The 22,248-nt window shown below is 41.3% G+C and overlaps 1 protein-coding gene across 1 annotated transcript in view; it reads left to right on the plus strand.

Annotated features, from left to right (window-relative positions):
- LOC148899930 (protein kinase C-binding protein NELL1-like) overlaps positions 1 to 22,248 on the plus strand; it is a 130,744-nt gene that overhangs the window by 15,757 nt on the left and 92,739 nt on the right. The window contains exons 3-4 of the mRNA XM_088991455.1: positions 3,076 to 3,226; positions 12,803 to 12,973. Coding sequence (XP_088847581.1) covers positions 3,076 to 3,226; positions 12,803 to 12,973 — 322 coding nt within the window. The remainder of the gene's footprint in view (positions 1 to 3,075; positions 3,227 to 12,802; positions 12,974 to 22,248) is intronic.

The raw sequence follows: 22,248 nt of genomic DNA on the forward strand, positions 1-22,248 counted from the left end.
GGCAGAAGATGGCGCCAAAGCTCCGTTGGAAATGGGCTGATTTGTCTGCTGGGAATTTGTGTCAACTAGTATCAAATAGTAGTCTTGGTGCAACACACAACGATTCACCATCGCGTTATTCATGTGTTTTTCTTCTAATTTCGCCATCAACACGATGTTTTCAGAGCAAACAAAGTACCCAAAATGCATTGTGTGTGTCGCTTTCTCAGTCAGGGGCATTCCAGACGTGACATCACGTCAGGAATCGTCATCAACTCAAAAGCAAGACTTCCGGAATATTCAGCGCAAGTCTTAAAACGTATAATATAGCTGTATGCGGTGGAATCTTTGTAAAATGCACTTAGTAGAAGTCATTTGAAATATCCCTAAATCATGCATTATGTTTGTCTGGTAAGAGATCTTTTCTGCCAAACGATGTATTTGCAGCACTCCGAGTCAAAAGTATCACTGTACTCGTATTAAACTTGCTGTTGAATTTCAGTATCGCTTCAAGGCAAAGGCCCAACAAAAGGCTGCCGGGGTTGGTTGGGTAATTATTGTATCGCCGAGGTGGCAAAGGAAAGCTTAGTATATCATAGGTGGAAAGCTTCCTTGGCATACTAGGATACGTCATCCAGGGGATATTTCAAAGCAAGCCTGAGGGAACCCCAAACTGAAAAAAAACGATCATGAAGTATCGTTCTAAGCCCTGCTCTTAAATGCAAAGAGAATGAATTCACAGGAGAGAAAGTGAAAATATACACCTTTTTTCTCTTTCTGTCTACTAGAAAGTATTTTGGAATCCACAAATGAACTCTTTACTTTGAAGCTTCCTGAATATTTAGAGCTTTAAAGTAAATAATAAGAAGAATGATTTAGATTTCCGACAGTTTGTCATGTAAGACCTAAAATTTGAAGTATTATAATGTTTCCCCTTTGTACTATGAACCAGTAAGGAACTAGTAGAGCTACTGGATACTTTCGATCATCACTAAGGGGTTAGGGTTAGTGGTTCTTAAACTGGGTTCAATCGAACCCTATGGGTTCGGAGAGTCGGTCTCAGGGGTTCGGTGGATCCTCCGCTGCAGAGGTCCACCACTCAGTCCAGTCTGCAGTTAGTAGGCAGAGTAATTGAAAGAAGGCTTCGGTGAATGATCATATGAAATTAGTGGGGTTTGGTTCCTCCAACAAGATTAAGAACCACTGGGTTAGGGGTAGGGGTTAGGGTTAGGGCAGTGGGTCTTAAACTGGGTTCGATCGACCCCTAGGAGTTTGGTGAGTTGGTCTCAGGATTTTGGTGGATCCTTCGCTGCAGAGGTCCACCACTCAGTCTAGTCTGCAGTTCGTTGGTCACAGTCATTGAAAGAAGGGTTTGGTGAATGAGCATATGAAACTGGTGGGGTTCGGCTCGTCCACTATGATTAAGCACCACTGGGTTAGGGTTAGAAATTAAGGTTAGTGGTTAGGGTTAGGGCAGTGGTTCTTGAAATGGGTTCGATCGAAGCCGCAGAGGTCCACCACTCAGTTAGTAGGCAGTCATTGAAAGAAGGATTCAACAAATGAGCATATGAAAGTGGCGGGCTTCGTTGTCTCCAACAAAATTTAGAACCACTGACCCAGACGCATTTTCTTGTCAGATATTCGGAAGAAAAAAATGACAGTGTCAAAACTTCTACCCCGTGAATACTTTTTAACCTCAGAAAATGATCAGTAATTTTGCAGAAGGCTCTTCTATTTTCACTCAGCCAGAAGCTAACTACTTCCATAGCATTGAGCAAAGTCTTTCGGAGCAGTTAAAAAGGCCATCTGTAAGATCGACCTATGATTACAATGATAAGTTGGAACTTGAAAGGAACATACTTTTCTTGTCTTTTGGGTCAATCTCGCTGCCTGCCTGCCTGCCGTCATTTTTTCCGTCTGAGACTGTGATGTATTTTTTTATTGTTGCCATGAGACTTGCATCTGTCGACAGCCGACACTGTGTGGGAGACTGTGATCAGGATTATTAGAGCTTTCTCAAGATCGTTTTACCAGTAGTTCCTTTTCATTTTACGCCTTGTCTGATGGACAGTGTCAATAATTTAATCGCTGACTCCACTTGAAGACTTAAGACGGACATGTATATTAAATGAGAGACAGATATCTGGATTAAATACAGAGTGATGGTTAACTCATTCACTGCCAGATGTGCAAAAATGTGTCCACTCCAGTGCCAGGGTTTTTGTCATTGTCACTCGAATTCAAAGACCCACAGAATATTGAGTTTTAGGACTAAATCAACATTCAATTCATTATTACAAACCTTAGACTGTCTTCGATGAAAAGGTTTCTTCAGTCGTCATCTGTACTTCTTTGAAGGTGTCGGACGTTTCGCTTCTTATCCAAGATGCTTGGTCAGCCAACTAAAGTATTGCTGGTAGTTTCAGCCCTATATATATCCCTACTGGGATATATATACTGTACTGGAGTAAAAGGAGCTATTTTCGTAAAACAGCAAAATCCTTCACTAAACCCTTTTTCATCGATGGACCACTCCTGTATGACTGAGAGCTTACACAGATGCTTAGACTTTCTTCTTACATAAAAAAGTTAATTCCTAAATTATATGCGTCTGGAGTTACATGAGCTTGAAATGAGGGCGCCTGTCCAAAATACAACGCAATACATACATATTGGTTTATATAGCGCTTTAACAACAGCTTAAGCTGGAACAAAGCGCTAACATGGAAAAAAAAATGGAAATTCTGCCCCCTTGTGGAAAAGAAAAAAACATTGCCAGAGGCCATGGCCAGTGCTTTATCGGCACTCAAACAAGAAAAAAACCTAAACCCGAACAAATTTGGGAATGGCACTCTGTCATATTTTCCAGTTCTTGAAGAATTTGTGAATGAGTTTATCCATTACAACACAATACAAATTCACATCAAATAAGACACTTGAATGCCGCAACACTTAGCGGCTAATGCTAACAATGCACTGAAAGTATGCTACCGTGTTGCTTCTGACATAGTCATGAGGCTTGGCTTGGTCGCTGTCTTTTGAGTATGCATGAACGTACAATCTTTTGATTCATAATTCTACGTTTCTCTTCTTTAGATGTTGGAAGAGCCGTTCAAGCCCCGGCACACATCGCAGAGAAAGTCATGCAGCTATTCAGGAGAAAAAGTGAATTCACCTTTTTGGCCTCCATCCAACAGAAGTCCTCAACGTCGGGTGTCATATTCTCCATCCATGAGTCAGAACACAGGTAATCCATGCGTAATCCTCTTCATCTTGCCTACGCCACCTTTTCTGGCACAACTTGACGCCCAATTTCTCTCTTTGTAATAAATGGAATGAATTGTCTATGGTCCGGTGGTTTGCAAAGGGGACTGTTCTAGGGGTGTACTTTGGACCCGTGTTGAAGAACACCTATTTTGGTGTCTTTTTTATTTTTTATCAGTACAGTGATACCTCGCTTTGTGAACCGCTTGGCTTATGAACTTTTCGGTTTACAAACGTTAAATTTACGAAAATTCTACCTTGGCATACAAACTTTTTTCGGGATACACACAGAGCTGCCCCGATGAGGATGTGTCATTCGCAAACGAGCCTGTTCTTCTAACAACAAAATTGCAGCTGACTGCTTTTATCCCCTATTCCCCGCCTTCAGTCTTTGGTTAAAGCCATGTGATTGGTCAAGAACGCATCAGTGAGGGGAGGTGGTTTAAACATTAAAGAGACAGGCAGACGACAGAGAGAAAGTGAGAAAATTTGATAGAAAACAGTTAAATTTGGACTCGTTACAACTTTGATCGTTCAAAGGAAGAGTGTAGACTGCAAGGTTAAAACTTCCCATCAATCAGAATCAGAAAACCTTTATTCGTCCCACAATGGGAAAATTTGCAGTCCACAGCAGCAATTTGAAAAGTGATGGGGTGGGGGGGAGGGGGTGAAAGGATAGAAACAAGATATTCTAAGCATAGCAAAATAAAAATGTCAACCGTATACTGTAAATGTGCAAAACAGTTTCATAAAAAAACTGTACATAGTGCAAGTATCAAGAAAGGCATATTGATATATATAGCTGTATATAATCAGGCTACACAAATAACCCGCACAAGCCATCTGTACACTTGATGCAAAAAGCTATCAACGCAGCTAAACAGAACACAATTGATGAGGAACAAGGTAAAATGATGGCAGAGAAAACACCTACAAGGGATCATTCCTCAAGACGGTGAAAGAAGAAGGCTATGTTCCTCATCAAGTGTTTCATGCTGACGAAAGCAGCCACTCCATTCCATAAAGCAATCAACGACCATCACAAAGGTCAATAAAACGACTTTATTATATAGTACAGTTTATTTCTTTAATCATAAGACTATAGCACATTTATTATATGTAAAATAAGGTATATCGTGTGTAGTTTTAAGGCTTATTTAGTTGATAATTATGTTTTATGGGGACCTGGGAACGGATTATTCTCATTTTAATGGTTTCCTATGGGAAATTAATTTTTGGGATACACACTTTTCACCTTACACACTCTGTCTAGGAACCAATTAAGTTCGGAAGCCGAGGTATCACTGTAGTTGATAGAGAGAAATTGCAGTAGTCGCTTGGCGCTGCCCCAGCCGAGCGATAAGCTTCTGAGTGTGTTGTGTCTGTCAGAGTCGGAATTCTAAGCCTGCTGATATTGCTTATCACAGGATGGTGCATAAACACCAATGCAGTTTATAAAAATGGCCTTGCACCTGAACTTGTACAAGTACATGCCTGCCGATCAGCGTCAAAATGCTAATCTCCTCTCGGCACACAGGGCAATGCGGTCAACCGCAATGGAACGGTTGCGGGGGTTGTGCTTCTAATTACGAGTGGATCGGCGACTCCTGCAAATGCACGTCAAAAATGACATGTTCGATCATAGAAATATATTTGACCTTTTAAGACTCGCGCTAAATATTCATGAAGTCTTGTTTTCGAGTTGATGACGATGCCTGAAGTGACCTCACATTTGGAACGCCCCTGACCGAGAACGCGACACATAGTGCATTTTGGCTACTTTTTTTTCATCTGAAAACACTGTTCATCGGGAAATTAAACGGAAAACTACATAAATAATGCAATGGTGAATCGTTGTGTGTCACAGCCAATTGCGATAACGCATAAAATAGGTGTAAATTGACACCAATTCCCAGCAGTCAAATCAGCCCATTTCCAATGGCGCTTGGGCGCCATCTTGTGCATTTTTTGGGTGCTACATTGGAGTCCAGGACTTCTTGAATCGATTGCAAACATTTATGCTTTCCTCTTCAGAACTATTTGAATCATATTCATAACTGGATGAGTAACAAGAAAGCATCTTTTTCCGAATCTGAACTTTCTGAAGCCATTGTTTTGATTCTGGAGCAAAGCAGTTTGTGAAGGAGTATCCTGGCGTGACATCACGAACAAGGGGGCGGGACTTTCTGAATCTGCCTAGTTCCGATCTCATTTTGTGTCAGTTTTGGGACAATTTACGTCATTTTTATTGGTGTTTTGCATTTGACTAAAAACATCAGCCTGCGGGTTTTGGGTATTTTACAAAGTACGATCTAGTTGGTTGCCATACCAAAATTGAATCTGAATTGGGGCAAGAAGTATAGACTAAGGTGAGGATGTGGGTGCACAGTCCTCACTCCCACCATCTTCACTCTTAACCGGGTACATTTCCAATGTCATGAGAATACCCATGACCAGGAATTGCAGGCGGCTACCGGTAGTCCGGTCTGTTGGGCTCCGCCTATGCCGACTCCCAGGTGCGGGTTTGCGATCACTCTTTGTCTGGGCTCTACCCTTCGACCTGTTTGGCTTGGGTGACTCTGCCAGGACTACGAGACTCTGGCTGACATAGCTCTCGGGTCATGCAGATGCCTCACCACGATAATCCCAGTCGAGGCACTCTACGTTGCGAGCCAGTACCTCCACCCTGTGAGATTGACACGCTAACCAATCGTCCACCGAGCCACATGTAGAGTAGCGTTTTATTGATTTATTTAGTCTTGGAGATTATTGAAACATCCAGCTCATGTAAACAATGACTTTTATGGTCACATATGAGTGGTTAAAAGACACTCCAAAAACTTGCGATACGGTGCCTAGAATCATCATCAGTCTACAGTTGTAAAGACAGGGATGCTAGCTGCTATGAAATTCATAACCTTCCACACCGCCATGCTAGGTAGCAGCAGGTAGCTTCAATACTGGCAATGGACACTAATTGCAGTCAGGGAGAGATGGACAGAACCTCCAATGACTCAGCGCTGACTTATGTTCCTCTGTCAACCTGTGAATCCTCTCTGGAGGCCCAATTAGAGCCCGAGTTCAGACCCACCATTCAACTACTTAATAATAGACAGCTAGCTCGATCATGTCGGTCGCGCCATAATTCTCTCTGTCGCCTTGCTCTTCATATTCCTCGTTGTACGGCCCAAACCTCTGCCGGCTCGGCGACAAGGAAATGGCAATTTTCCCTCATCCTTCACCCAAAGTGAAAACGCCGTTTTTGAAGGCAAGCGTTTCACTGTCCCCACTGCAAAAAAAAAAAATGTTAAATAAAATCATACCTTCCTTTCTTCCGCTTCCCTGTGTTGCATCTTTGGAACTGAATACTACAAACCGTAACCATTTCTACCCAGTCAGCGTTTCTCCTCATTCGCACCCGTGAAAACATTTCTTGTTAGCGATTGTAGCAATAGCTTTGTGAGAACCAAATTCAAAGCTCAGTTTCTCCTCTGGTCGAGACACAAAAGATGCGCTGCGAGTATCTCTTTTGAATCGATTTTCAAGGTGTGTGAGCCTCTTCCATTCATCGGTACTTTGGCGTGTTAAGGATGAGTCACACCAAGTTGAGCTTGACAGAAGTGTTGAAAACACACTGCCCTAATACGACAGGACTTTAGTCAACAACACGGAGCGCTGAAACGGAGCGCTGAAACGGAAAGTAAATACTGACAAAAATCTTCTGTTAACGATGAATCGTTGCCAGAGTGGATTAAGCACCAATGTTATTTAAAATAAAGGCCTTGCAATTCAGAAATACAGTGATACCTCATCAAAAGTTTGTCTGCCAAACATTAATTTCCCATGAGAAACCATTAATAATGAGAATAATCCGTTCCCAGGTCGCCATAAAACATAATTTTCTACTAAATAAGTCTTAAAACTATACAAAATATATCTTATTATTATGTATAATACATGGGATATTGAATTGTAATTAAAGAAATAAACTGTACTGTATAATCAAGTTGTTTTATTTACCTTTGTGATGGCAGTTCATCAATGGATAGCAAACTTCCAGGTTGCCTCTTGATGATATCCGAGTGAAGTTGGCCTACTTTCTCGGCGATAATACCCTCACTCACACTGTCCACTGCGAGCTCCTTTTTGTTAATCCAAATTAACAGAAGTCTTTCAACCTCTTCTATTGCCTGAGACCGTTGCTTAGACAACACGGAAACACTCTTAGCCACACATAGCAATGGTGGACTTAGCATACTGGTACTGGTATGCTAATTCACACAAACGCACACCTCGTTCGTGTTTTTCGATGATCTCCTTCTACTCGACTGTAATTTTCTTTTGTGTCCTTTTCGGCTGACCACTAGCCTGTGATGGGGTCTTTTTCGGTCCCAACATAGCAAAAGTATCCTTGATAACAAACCACGTCTGCACTCAAGGAAATGGGTGATGAAAACTAATCCTCCAACCACCGTGGCACTTTGTGTAGTTTGCAGAAAAGTAGCTCGTATGCCAAGATTATATTCTCGCGAATTTAATGTTCGTAAAGGCGGAACGTTCGTGAGCTAAAGCGTTCGTAAGACTCGGTATCGCTATACGTTATGTCAGGGGCGTGTTCTTGCTAATGTGTGCTTTGTTGTCACGGTTCTCACCAAATATATTTTATCCACCCAAAAAAATCTCAGTCGATTCTTTATTTTTTTATCCGGTGCAGCGGAGAGATACTTGAAGAGATTTCCTTTATTTTTTTGTGAGTGTGGCAGGTCATGTTTATTACAGCGTGCCAGTCGATTATTCCCCCTCATTAAATATTCCCTCTTACAACACCTCCGACTAAATGTTCTATAAAACAAACGCCAGCTGTGAAGCGGAGTTAACGGCTTTGGTGATTATTTCATGAGTCGAATCGAGATAAAGGTGCGTCTGCTGCCCACTCGGCGAATCCGCTGAAGCCTCGCTAAAACTTTTGACGAGGCTTGCATCAAATGAGGGGCTTAGCCTTTTTTTTATGATGGCTTTACTCTTCATTCAATGCAAATGAATCTTCTACGGGTGACAAGTATCATTGATGGAGACGAGCCGTCAGGTCGGCGGCGGGCGTCGCCGCGCCGTGATCTATTCATTTCATTTCGGAGTGATGACACGGTGCTTGATGACGCGGCGCTCGAGCTGGCCCGTCGTCACTTTGATTTACATCGCCTTTATTTGGTGACGCAAATAAACACACACACACACACACACACACACACACACACACACATTCCTGTTTCAATCGTTTTGTGAGGTCCGGATAACTCCAGATAAGGAGTGAAGACCACCGTTGTTGATAAATTTCGAGAAGAACTAGTGTTCCATTTGAAGACTAAATGTCACCCCATTTCCCACTTCAACTTCTTTAAAAACAAAGCAATAAAAAGTGGACTTGAAACTGAAATAACAGCAGGAGTGAGGTTTCTGAATGGGTACATTCAAAGTCCTCACCCCTGTACTGAATTTGGTTGAAATATCGTTTTACTTTTTGCGGCATGAACTTTTTCCTCTCATTAACCACACACACACACACACACAAAGTGAGTAAAAAGTGTGTGTATCCAAGTGAAATGAAAATACACACAAAAAAAATCATTTTGGGTGAATTTGTGAGGACCTATCTGAACCTTTAACAGATGCATCTATAGACCCTCGAGAAGCCTTTAGAATGAAAAACTTGTGAGGACCAACCAAAAGGTCCTCCCTTGTCAAAAATGTCCTCACTACGTATGGTATAAAATGTTAGTGGTCCTCACAAGACTGGTCATACAAACACACACACACATATTGGTGTGTTTGGAATGCTTTCCCTGATGGGCCACCGTTTGATTGATTGATTTGATTGATTGATCATCCCGATTTACGAACATTCAAGTTACGAATAACGGTAGTTGCGCGCATTTTTTTTTTGTGGGTACAGTATGTCGTAAAATCGTAAGTACAATGATACCTCAGCTTACGAAGCTTTAGCTCACGAACGTTTCACTTTATGAACATTAAATTTGCCAGAATATAATCTTGGCATACGAACTAGTTTTTGGCGGATGAACCAAACCATACAGCGCCACGGTGGCTGCCGGACTAGTTTTCGGTGGATGCCAAACCACACGATCGAGCAGCGCCACGGTGGCTGGCGATTTAGTTTTCCACACCCACTTTCTTTGAGTGCAGACATGGTTTGTTATCGAATGGAGTACTTTTGTAATTATGGGACCAAAAAACACCCCACCACAGGCTAGTGTTCAGCCAAAAAGGACACAAAAGAAAATTACGGTCGAGTGGAAGTAGATTATCGAAAAACATGATGTGTGCGTTTGTGTTACTTAGCGTACGCTAAGTCGACCATTGCTACGTGTGGCTAAGGGTGTTTCTGTGTTGTCTAAGCAACCGTCTCAGGCAATAGAAGAGGTTTAAAAACGTTTGTTGATTTGGGTTAACGAAAAGCAGCTAGCAGGAATCAGTGTGAGTGAATGTATTAACACGAGACCGCACGACGACTTCACTCAGATATCATCAAGAGGCAACTACGACTATCACAAAGGTAAATAAAATGACTTTATTATATAGTACAGTTCATTTCTTTAATTACAATACAATAACACATTTACTATACATAAAATAAGGTATATTTCGTGTAGTTTTAATGCTTATTTCGTAGAAAATTCTGTTTTATGGGGACCTGGGAACGGATTAGTCTCAATTTAATGGTTTCCTATGGGAAATAAATATTTGGCAGACGAACCTTTTGCCTTACACACACTTTCTGGGAACCAATTAAGTTCATAAGTTGAGATATCACTGTATGTCGAAAAATGTTCGGACAGAGATGCTGTATACTTGATGAGCTAGGCCTCCTCCATTTTTTTTTCTTGATCCCATCAAATTGATTGATCGCGGCTCAGGATAAAAAAAAAAAAAGTCTGTTTGTTTTGTTTCTCCGTACTTGATGAAACCGAGAGCTTGAAAGTAAAAAGCCCAACCTTTTGACATTTGAATTTATTCATCTCCAGCTTGGATAAAACTCGTTTCGACTTCACTATCGGGAAGATGATCGTGTCGTATATTTATTGGTGTTGTCTGCGTCGGTGGACGCTTAATTTTTTTTCTTCTCAATTTCATTCATTTTTTCCCCCCGACAGGAACATGCATCGGTGTACTGCGGCATATTCGCTGGGAAGCTTTTCCACGTCATTAAGATGCATGATACACTTGAGCATAACTGTAATAGTGGGGTGAGGTTCAATTTGGATCGTTCGTACAATAGACTGCTTAGGCAACATAGGCTTAGTTATGCTGATGAGGTGATACCGGGGCAAATTGGGCAATCAGGCCTGTCGTCAGTCAGGACTATAGCAACAATCAGTGGAGTTGCAGGGATTAGTCCTCTTCTCCCCTCAACCTGAGAGCAGGTATCAATCATAGCAGAGTCCGCCACCGCCACGTTTGGACAGTAGGGATATATATAGGGCCGAAACTACCAGTAAAACTTTAGTTTGTTGACGAAGCTTCTTGGATAAGAAGCGAAACGTCCGACACCTTCAAAGAAGTACAGATGACGGCTAAAGAAACCTTTTCATCGATGGACCACTCCTGTACGACTGAGAGTTTACACAGACGATACGCTTGAGCGTTCACTATTGAATGGGCTTGATTCCAATACCGTTGACTCGTGGGTCTCTGGCGTACGTCAGTATATCGGAATTGGCGAGGAAGCTGCTAACTTTAGGTCATGTTTTGTACGCTAGCAATGCTTTTTTTTTTTTTTCATTTAACGTGGTCACGCCGATGCCAAAGGTCATCTGCTGCCACGGGTGGAGGCTAACATGCCAAGATTAGTTGCCTGCAGCTGTTAAGAAGCTGTGGCGGTTGGCTGCCTCCTAATTTAGCGTGGCTCATGAGGCTGCACATATTGCAAGAATACTGGTCAGTTGCCTCAAGTTACAAAAACAAAACAGGAAAATCAGCTCAGAGCGTGAAAGGGAATATTTGTATTTGTTGATTTTACAGTTATCTTTTTGTGACATGTTACAGTTTGTCATAGGGCTATCGTTCGTCCATGAATTACATGAGTTTAATTAAAGGACAACCAACACCATTTTTGTTTCCTAACTGACTTCAGAAAAACGTTTTATAGCATCAAAAATACCCAAAACACGCAGTGTGATATTTTTAGTTTTAATTTAGCAAAACACCAATAAAAATGACTTCAAGTGTCCCAAAACTGCCACAAAATGAGCTCGGAACTGGGTGGATTCAGAAAGTCCCGCCCCCTTGTTCGTGACATCACGCCAGGATACTCCTTCACAAACTGCCTTGCTCCAGAATCAAAACAATGGCTTCAGAGAGTTCAGATTCGGAGAAGATGCTTTCTTTTTACTCATCCAGTTATGAACATGATTCAAATAGTTCTGAAGAGGAAAGCATAAATGTTTGCAATCGATGAAAGAAGTCCTTCTGTATCAATTCGAGCCGTCTGGAATATAATGTAACACCCAGAAAATGCACAAGATGGCGCACAAGCTCCGTTGGAAATGGGCTGATATGTTCGCTGGGAATTTGTCTCAACTTACACCTTCTTTATTTGTGGTATGTTATGTTTTTATATGATATGTTATAGATATGTCTTTCCGTGGGTGAGCAGCGGCAGCCACAGGTGCCAGTGTTCAGCCCGGAAATAACTCAAGTAGAAAGAAAGCTAGCTAGCTAAGAGATAGCTATCGAGATTGCTAGCTAGCTACATGGCTATATAGCTAACATAACTAAAATATGCTAAATTGAACAAAAACCTCCCAAAATCGATACTATAATGCAATTTTGGTTGAGATTGGGGAGGAGTTGAGGTACTTACTACTAGATAGCTAGCCAGCCAGCTATATAGCTAACAAGCCAGCTATATAGTTGTATTAAGTTCATCCTGTCTACTTGATATCTAATTTAAAACAGATTCTTATCTTACAGACAGTGTATTGTCGGTGTTCAAATTTTAAATTAAAAATACAATAAAATAAGCCAGCTATATAGCTATCTAGCCAGCTAATAAATAGCAAATGTCTCCACTGCGAGACTAATAAAGGCCAATCCAATCCAAATAGACAGCCAATAGCTAGCTCGCTTGAAATAAAGGACGGGCAAGACCTGATACCGGCTGTCAATATCCGATATCAAGGCGGCGTTTTTCTCGGCTAAGTCTGAATTTAGCCAAACGGGTGCGGTTGAGGTTTGTAGAATGTGCACGTCTGCGACAAGCTAAATGTTGAAAGGAAGCACGAATCTGTCGCATCCATTGACGAAAAGAGATCGTCTTTCCCGCGTAAATCCTCTTCAATTCCAAGCCGCGACAACTCCGCATTCGCATCGGCGCTCTGCGCTGATGCTACTTTCTGCTTATGGCGGTCTCATGAGACACTAAATTCTGTCCTGATTTCTAATTCATGAAGCGATGCCATTTCTTGCGGGATATGTTGTCATTCTCCCGAGCCTTCAGCCTAGGAAACCATGTTTGACTTTGTCCCTCTGCCCTCACCTTTAGCTACTTTGAATTGGAGAGCAGCGGCGTTCGAGAGGAGATCCGCTACCGCTATCGCTTCAAGGGCAAACCTCGCACCGAGTCCTTCCCCTACCGTCTCGCTGATGGCCAGTGGCATAAAATCGCCCTGACTATCAGTTCCTCGCACCTACTCCTCCACGTCGATTGTAACAGGTACCGCACACACTTAACACTTATTAACTGTGCCAATACAGGGCGGGCGGCCATTTTTGCTACTGCCACTTTGTTCATACGTCGCATGAGTTGTGACTCATATCAGCCCAGTGTTTGACTTGCTGCTTCCTCGGACATGACAGGTTGTTAACTCTTGTCGCTAGAAGTGCCCGGGAACATATTAGCAGCCAATCGCACATACGTACGCACCCACATATCGCTAGGAAATCCACTCGCTAGGAATCCGTCTCTCTCTGTCTCTCTCTCTCTCAATTTATGTGTATGTGTCTGTTTATCTCTATATCTAGCTACAGAACGAGCTAGCTTGTGCACTCTGTCTATCTAGCTATCTCGCTATGTACTGTGTCTAGCTATGCATCAAACTATGTATCTTTCCACCTATGTAGCAATTTAGCTATCTAGCTATTTGGCTATCTAGCTATTTGGCTATCTAGCTATGTAGCTACTTACAAAGCAGCCAAGCTACCTACCTGCTAGCTAGCTTTTTTTGTAGCATTTTAACTGAACATGAATACAGAAACAAGAGATTTGACATGACAGGTTGTTAACTCTTGTCGCTAGAAGTGCCCGGGAACATATTAGCAACCAATCGCACATACGTACACACCCACATATCGCTAGGAAATCCACTCGGGTGTCTCTCTCTGTCTCTCTCTCTCAATTTATGTGTATGTGTCTGTTTATCTAGCTACAGAACTAGCTAGCTTGTGCAGTCTATATATCTAGCTATCTCACTATGTACTGTGTCTAGCCTATGTATCTTTCCATCTATGTAGCTATTTGGTTAACTAGCTATGTAGCTACCTACAAAGCAGCCCAGCTACCTACCTGCTAGCTAGCTTTTTTTGTAGCATTTTAACTGAAAATGAATACAGAAACAAGAGATTTGACATGACAGGTTGTTAACTCTTGGCGCTAGAAGTGCCCGAGAACATATTAGCGACCAATCGCACGTACGTACACACACACGTATCGCTAAGAAAATCCGCTGGGAGGTGGTTCACCCGCATTCCGCGTTCCGTAGTAAAGTGGAAGTTAACAATGATATAATCGCTCATCGATTGGGCGTTCAAGGCCCTCTTCTGCAAGTGCTCTCCGCCGGAGCCGATCTATAAACATGCTCTTCAGAGGTGATGATCCCTCTCAGTCATCGTCGTCGTCCCCTCATGAGCCAACAAGGAGGCATCACTTGTTGTGCACTCATTGCAAGACAGCCACTCATTTGAAAAGTACAAATGCTTCTGTCGCCCATCCAGGATGAAAAGTCGTATGATTCGCAGGGGGTTGTCGTATTCATTGATTTATTTTTTTTTTTTGGGTATTTTTTTATTTTTTGCCCAGCCGTCTATTACCCCCATCAAGCTGGAGCTCTGTCGATTAATTATAGCTGCAATTTCGACTCTATTTAGAAGATAAAAGCTGGCTGGAAAGGGCTTTATAAGAAGAACCGCTCAGCACAGTCTCCTTCTTTGTTGAATGTCGTGGTCAAAAATGTTGAAAAACTATCCGTTCCACATGACCACGCACAACAACTCGGTGACAAAAGACAACATTCAAATTTCCCCCTTGTGGGACTAATCTATTAGCTATCTAGATAGCTAGCTAGCTAGCTATTAGCTATCTAGGTAGCTAGCTATCTATTAGCTATCTAGGTAGCTATCTATCTATTAGCTAGCTAGTTAGCTAGCTATTTGAGTCACGAAACATATTAGCTATCTATTATTATCTATTATTATTATCTATTATTATTATTATTATTATTATTATTATTATTATTATTATCTGTCTATTATTAGTATTAGTATTTTTGGATTGGAGCTAGCTAGCTAATAATGCAAATTTCCTCCTTGGGACAAATCTATTAGCTATCTAGATAGCTAGCTATCTATTAGCTAGCTAGTTAGCTAGCTATTTGAGTCACGAAACATATTAGCTATCTATTATTATCTATTATTATCTATATTTATTATTATTATCTATCTATTATTAGTATTACTATTTTTGGATTGGAGCTAGCTAGCTAATAATGCAAATTTCCTCCTTGGGACAAATCTATTAGCTATCTAGATAGCTAGCTATCTATTAGCTATCTATTACTGTAAAGTGTCCTTGAGAGCTTTGAAAGGCGCTTAAAATAAACTGTCTTATTATTATTATTATTATTATTATTATTATTATTAGCTAGCTAACTAGCAAGCTAACGAGCTAGCTATTTGAGTCAGGAAACATATTAGCTAGCTTTCTATTAGCTATCTAGCTGTCTATTAGCTATCTAGCTAGCTTTCTGTCTATTTGAGTTACTTCCGGGTTGAGTGAACGCCGGCGTGTGGCTGCCGCTGCTCACCCACAGGAAAAAAATTATCCTGTGACTGTAAAGTGACCTTGAGAGTTTTGAAAGGCGCTTAGAAATGAAATGTATTATTAAGATTATAAAGTCGTCTTCAGACTTTTCTGCTCATGTTCTGTTGTTGGGCGGAACAGGTGACACGTTTTCCCGAAGACTAATCCTCATATATAACTAACTCTCAGCGCCATTCCAATATGAGTATGCCTAAATTTCCTAATTACGAGCGAATTCCTCGTGAAGTTGCCGTTCTTTCTCTGCGATAATTTTATCTAGTTCCTCAGCAATTGTGTTCTGCTTAGCTGGGTTGATAGCATTTTTTCATCAAGTGTACAGATGGCTTGTGCGGGTTATTTGTGGAGCCTGGTTGATGGGTTATTTTAACCTTGCAGTCTACACTTTGCCGTTGAACTATCAATAAAGTTGAAACGAGTCCAAATTTCACTGTGTTTTCTATCAATTATCTCACTCTCTGTCGTCCTCCTATCTATTGTTACTCTCACTGCTGCGTTCTTGACCAATCATCAGCGGCTTTAATCTATTTTAGTTGCAGCTCTGTGTTTCTGTACCGCCCCCCCCCTACACTGCTGCGTTGTTGACCAATCACGTGCGGCTTTAACCAAAGACTGGGGGTGGGGAATAGAGGACAAAAAAATAGTCGGCTGGCATTTCCGAGTTAGGAGGATGGGCTCGTTGGCGAACGACACATCACTCATAATGGCGCTCCATGTGTATCCCGAAAAATAGTTTGTATGCCAAGATTAAATTCTTGTGAATTGAACATTCGTAAACCGAAACGTTCGTCAGCCAAGGCGTTCGTAAGCAGAGGTATCACTGTATTCTGGACTACTGCACACTCATTCAAATATCATTTTTTTGTGTCTTCTACTAATCAGCGTGTCGCCCCTGTGTTTCTTCCTTGTCAACACCAGATTCCACTCTGTCATTTTAACGAGAAAACAAGGCTCTGATGGCCCCATTCCATTCCATCATGTGCGATACACGAGTTTCCACTTAGACAGTCCTCACAGACTTGCTGACCCTGTAGCTTACTCCATTTTAATAGACGGCATCACTCAGACTTTGACATTGTTTGTCGTCATCCTCAAATATTTTAACAAAGGTTTTCGAAGCAAAATCGGATCGATACCCTGTAGCCACAGACACTGTCCGCCCTGACTGTTTTTGGCTGTATGTATTGAACGTGTACACCAAACAGGACATTTTTACAGTTCAAGCAAAAGTTTCTTGAGAAAATGTCTCACTATCTCTATTTCTGTGTATCTTGCTGTCTCTCTGTCTCGCTGTCTCTCTGTCTCTATTTCTGTCTCTTGGTGTCTCCCTCTCTGTCTCTCTCTGTGTGTGCCTGTCTCTGTCCGTCTCTCTCTTTGTCTCTGGTCTCTCTTTGTCTGTCTTTGTCTCTTTCTGTCTCTCTCTGTCTGTCTTTGTCTCTCTGTATCTCTCTCCGTCTCTCTCTTTCTCTGTGTCTCTGTCTGTCTCTCTCTCTCTCACGCTCTCGCTGTCAGTCTCTGTCTCTCTCCCTGTCTCTGTCTCTGCCTGTCTGTCTCTCTCTCTCTCTCTCTCTCTGTATCTCTCTTTCTCTGTCTCTGTCTCACTCTCTGTCTCTCTCTCTCCCCCCCCCTCTCTCTCTCACGCTCTCGCTGTCAGTCTCTGTCTCTCTCTCTATCTCGCTCTCTTTCTCTCTCTGTCTCTCTCTCTTTCTCTCTGTCTCTCCCTGTCTGTCTCTCTCTGTCTCTCTCTCACTGACTCTCTGTCTCTCTCGCTCTCTTAATTTGTGTATTTGTCTCTTTATCTCTATAGCTAGCTACATAACTATCTAGCATTAGCACTCTAGCAATCTAGCTATGTACTGTGTCTAGCTATGTATCTAACTATGTATCTTCTCCTCTATGTAGTTATTTGGCTACCTAGCTATTTGGCTATCTAGCTATGTAGCTACGTACAAAGCTATCCAGCCACCAACGTGCTAGCTAGTTTTTTTTGCCGCACCTTAACTGAAAATTAATCCAGAAACAAGAGATTTGAACAACATTTTCAATGTATTGTATTGGATAACTACAATGAATTTTTGCTCGTTTAATGAATAATGTCTCACTTGCTTCAATTGTAATCACCATCAATACTGAGCCTCCATTTCCAATTATAAATGCTTATTTTATCTCCCGGTGTCGTAACCCACTTGTATCAACTTCAAAAGTTCCGTGCATATGCAAAACAATTTGCCATTTTACCTGAAACGCTGCGGCTCTTCACCAAATATTTTATGTATGGGCATGAAAAGTCGTCTGGCAAAATGGCTGAAAATGAATACATCCGTCTTGCTCAGGAAGCGCAGCCATATACAAATGAACTGATAAACAACGCCTTTATTGGATCGTAGCGCTTAGCTGCAGTCCTTTTTCATCACGCAAACACATTTGTGTGATGTTACCTCCAAAAGTGTCATTACGGAGCGCGGCAAGGTCATGCATCCACAGGACTCCATTGCATTATGCAAATGACTCTGCATATTCTCCAACGTCAATGAGTGGCCTACACCCAATATATTCACATATATCCTTGTCAGTCAAATTTTTGTTTCGCAATAGCTAATCATCGTAATGAAATAAGCTGGGCCTGTCACATACAACCTTGTGTCCGTCCTCTACTTTAAAGGACAACCGACACCTTTTTTTTGTTTCCTAACTGACATCAGAAAAACGTTTTATAGCATCTAAAACACGCAGGCTGATATTTTTAGTCAAATGCAAAACACCAATAAAAATGACTTATTAAAGTGTGCCAAAATTGCCACAAAATGAGCTGCGAATTGGGGATTTTCAGAAAGTCCCGCCCCCTTGTTCGTGACGTCACACCAGGATACTCCTTCACAAACTGCCTTGCTCCAGAATCAAAACAAAGGTTTCAGAGAGTTCAGATTCGGAGAAGATGCTTTCTTGCTACTCATCCAGTTATGAATATGATTCAAATAGTTCTGAAGAGGAAAGCATACATGTTTGCGATCGATTAAAGAAGTCCTTCCGTATCAATTCGAGCCATCTGGACTCCAATGTAGCGCCCGGAAAATGCACAAGATGGCGCACAAGCTCCGTTGGAAATGGGCTGATTTGTCCGCTGGGAATTTGTGTCAACTTACACCTTCTTTATGCGTGTGTCAGAGATGTTCGATCCGACACTGTAGACCAAGGTTCGAACACAGAAAGATTGTCTTTTACTGCCGGCAGGAGACATAGCCGTTCATGACAAACGCCGGGATTCTACAGCCCTCTGCCAAGCTATTCATTAAGGGTATATGCAAATTTAAGTGATACATTAGTAAAACATAGTTTTCTTGATTAGAATACCACACCTCTTGAGTTCTAAGCACGAACAACTGTAAGCAATAAAGCATTGTCTTTTCTATGAACTGATAAATTTGTAAACTGGCTAATGATCTCTTCCTGTGAAGGACTTTCAAGTCGTAAAGTTATGAATATGATACAAATAGTTCTGAAGAAGAAAGCATAAATGTTTGCAATCGATTGAAGAAGTCCTTTCGTATCAATTTGAGCTGTCTGGACTCCAATGTAGCGCCCAGAAAATGCACAAGATGGCGCCCAAGCTCCGTTGGAAATGGGCTGATTTGTCTGCTGAGAAATTGTGTCAGCAAATATCAAATTGTTGTCTTGGTGCAACACACAACAATTCACCATCGTGTTATTTATGTGTTTTCCTTCTAATTTTGCCATCAACACGGATCAACACGATGTTTTCAGAGCAAACAAAGTACCCAAAATGCATTGTGTGTCACTTTCTTGGTCAGGGGCGTTCCTGAGGTGACACCACGTCAAGCATTGTTATCAACTCCAAAACAAGACTTCCTGAATATTCAGTGCGAGTCTTAAAACGTAAAATAGAGCTATGTGCGGTGGAATCTTTGTCAAATGCGCTCAGTAGAAGTCATTTTACAAATTGGTACAAAGTGTCGGTTGTCCTTTAAAGAAGGTCAACTTGTGTGCAGCACTGGCTCGCATTTCCCATTGGGCCTCAGCTGTTGGGCTCATTACTGCTGAGTTCCTGATGCCAGCTCCTTCTCAGCCTTCTACTTGGCACCCAGTTTAGACAATGCTCTGCTAAAAGTGTGATAAAAGCCACCCTCATTGCAGAGCTCGGTCTCTCCTCGAAGGCGCCTTCCTCGGTGGGGGGGGGTTGCCTGCCACATGGGCTGCGAACAAAAGCAGACCCACGCCGAAGATCTAATCAATCAAGTCTTTGCTTCTCTCTTCTACACGAAAGCTCGTTTTTCTCGAGTGGATACACAAATACACAGATAAATAAATAGATGAATAAATAAATTAATAGATGAATGAATAAATAAATAAGATGGCTGACTAGCTATCTGGCTGGCTGGCAAGTTAGCTCGCTGGCTAGCTGGCCGGCTGGCTGAAAGATACTGTAGCTAGCTAAATAGCTAGATGGATATTTTAACATACATATGAAGATACACAAGATTATTAATGTCGTTTTCGTGGTGTTTATTGATCCTTCACTTTTCCTAATCTATCCCCTTGTCTTTACGGTCAGGCGACTAAGATCATTTCGGGCTTCTGATCATTTGAATCATGAAAGTGAAAGATTGAATTGCCCGCAGTTGACGCACCTTACTTTGATTGTGTCAGTGCCTAATGAAGGAGAGAGTCTGAGAGTGATCCACCTTGAAAGTCTTCTAATGATGCATGTTGGATTACCTTTTGTGTCCAGCAGCCATAAAATGACATTCTGCGTACCTCATTTACTATGCCAGTGCGCACAAAGATAGATAGGTATATTGGTGTTTTTTTTGTGTTCTTTTCCGTTGCTCCCCGGCATATTATCAAGGCAAAACATCACTAATATATATTAAAAAAAAGATTATATAATTTGATTTTGTTGAATCGTTCTGTATAATTAGTGCTATGATGCAATGACAGGGAAACAAAACCAATTTGGATGATTGTGATTCTTTTTTCAAGTGTGTAATTTCAGCAGCTTGCTGGGCCTCCTCACACTTTTGAACGCACTGCCAGACGATGTGCAAAAATATTTCCACTCCAGTGCCAGGGTTTTTGTCATTTTTACTCGAATTCCAGGACACACAGAATATTGCATTTTTGGACTTGACAAACATTCAATGCAGCGTAAGGAATCTTAGACTCTCTTCTTTCATCAGAAAAAAAGTTAATTCCTAAATTATGTGGGTCTAGAGTTCTATGAGCTTAAAATGAGGGTGGCTGTACAAAATACAATACAATACATCTACAGTGATACCTTGCTTTAGCTCACGAACTTTCACAAATACGATCCGTGGTAGAGGGAGGGAGGAGGCAGCAGTGAGCCGGGGCAGGGGGTTGCAGAAACAGAAACAGAAACACACACACACGCACACACACACACACACACACACACACACACACACACACACACACACACACACACACACACACACACACACACACACACACACACACACACACACACGAAAGGGAGACGACAGAGCTTGAATCAAAAAACTAAAGTGAAAAAAAAAAACTAAAAACTAAAGTGAAATGGTGAGAAAATGGATAGAAAACACAGAGAAATTTGCACTCGTTTCAACTTTATTGATAGTTCAAAGGCAGAGTGTAGACTGTAAGGTTAAAATATTCAATCAATTAGGCTCCACAGATAACCCGCACATGCCATATGTACAATTTGAAGAGAGCATCCAAGCAAGGAAACCAGCTATTCGTGAAGTTTATAGTGTGTCTGTTGCTGTTGCAATATCACAACTTATAAGATGTACAACCCAGAGCTCCTTGAGACACTTTATGCAAAAAGATATCCATTCCAACAAGCCATCAACGACCATCATAAAGGTAAATAAATATAGTATATAGTACAGTTTATTTCTTTAATTACAATACCATAGCATATTTATTATACATAAAATAAGGTATATTGGGTCTTTGTAGGCTTATTTAGGAGACAATTATGTTTTATGGGGACCTGGGAACAGATTATTCTCATCCTAATGGTTTCCTATGGGAAAATAATGTTTGGAATACACACTTTTCGCCTTACACACTCTGTTTGGGAACCAATTAAGTTCGTAAGCCAAGGTATTACTGTATTTTCTGATTTATCTATCTAGTTATCTAGCTATCTTGCTATCAACTAGCAAGTTAGCTATCTTGTTATTAGCTATCTATCTAGTTATTTATTAGCTATCCAGCTATTAGCTAGCTATCCAGCTATTAGCTAGCTGTATTTATTTATTTATTTATTTATTTATGTATTTATTTATGAGTTGTTGAAAAAAGATTGGCGTGTCCTGCTATGTATTATTTATTTTGCTATCTATCACCTAGCTATCATTTAGCTATCATCTAGCAAGCTAGCTATCTAGTTATTAGCCAGCTATCTAGTTATTAGATAGCTATCCAGCTATTAGCTAGCTATCTAGCTATTAGCTAGCTATCTAGCTATCTTTATTGTTTTATATTTATGTATTTATGTATTGTTTTATTATTTTTATTTTTTATTTACACATATCCACGCACACATGCACACACGTACGCTGCTTGTTACCTACCCGACCGTATTTTCGTCACGCAGATTCGGTTTATTTCGTACTGATGAAAGTATTTTCTTTTTCTTTTGACGCTTACTTAAGTGGGCGAATGACTTCACAAACTGTTTGGACGCCCACGGCTGAGTAATGAGCAAGCGTTGTGCATGTTGATGCGGAAAGTCAAAGTCCACAAGGCTTTGTCGCGTGTTCGGGGGGATTCTTGTTTGTCTCTGCAGGATTCGTTTACCTCAAAGTTTTGTTCAGAGAGGACTTCTAATTGCTTACATCCCACGTTCACTGTTTTCATTAATTGCAGCGTCT

This window comes from Hippocampus bargibanti, linkage group LG03, assembly GCF_051943395.1.
Source record: "Hippocampus bargibanti isolate YZ-2025 linkage group LG03, ASM5194339v1, whole genome shotgun sequence".
NCBI lineage: Eukaryota > Metazoa > Chordata > Actinopteri > Syngnathiformes > Syngnathidae > Hippocampus > Hippocampus bargibanti.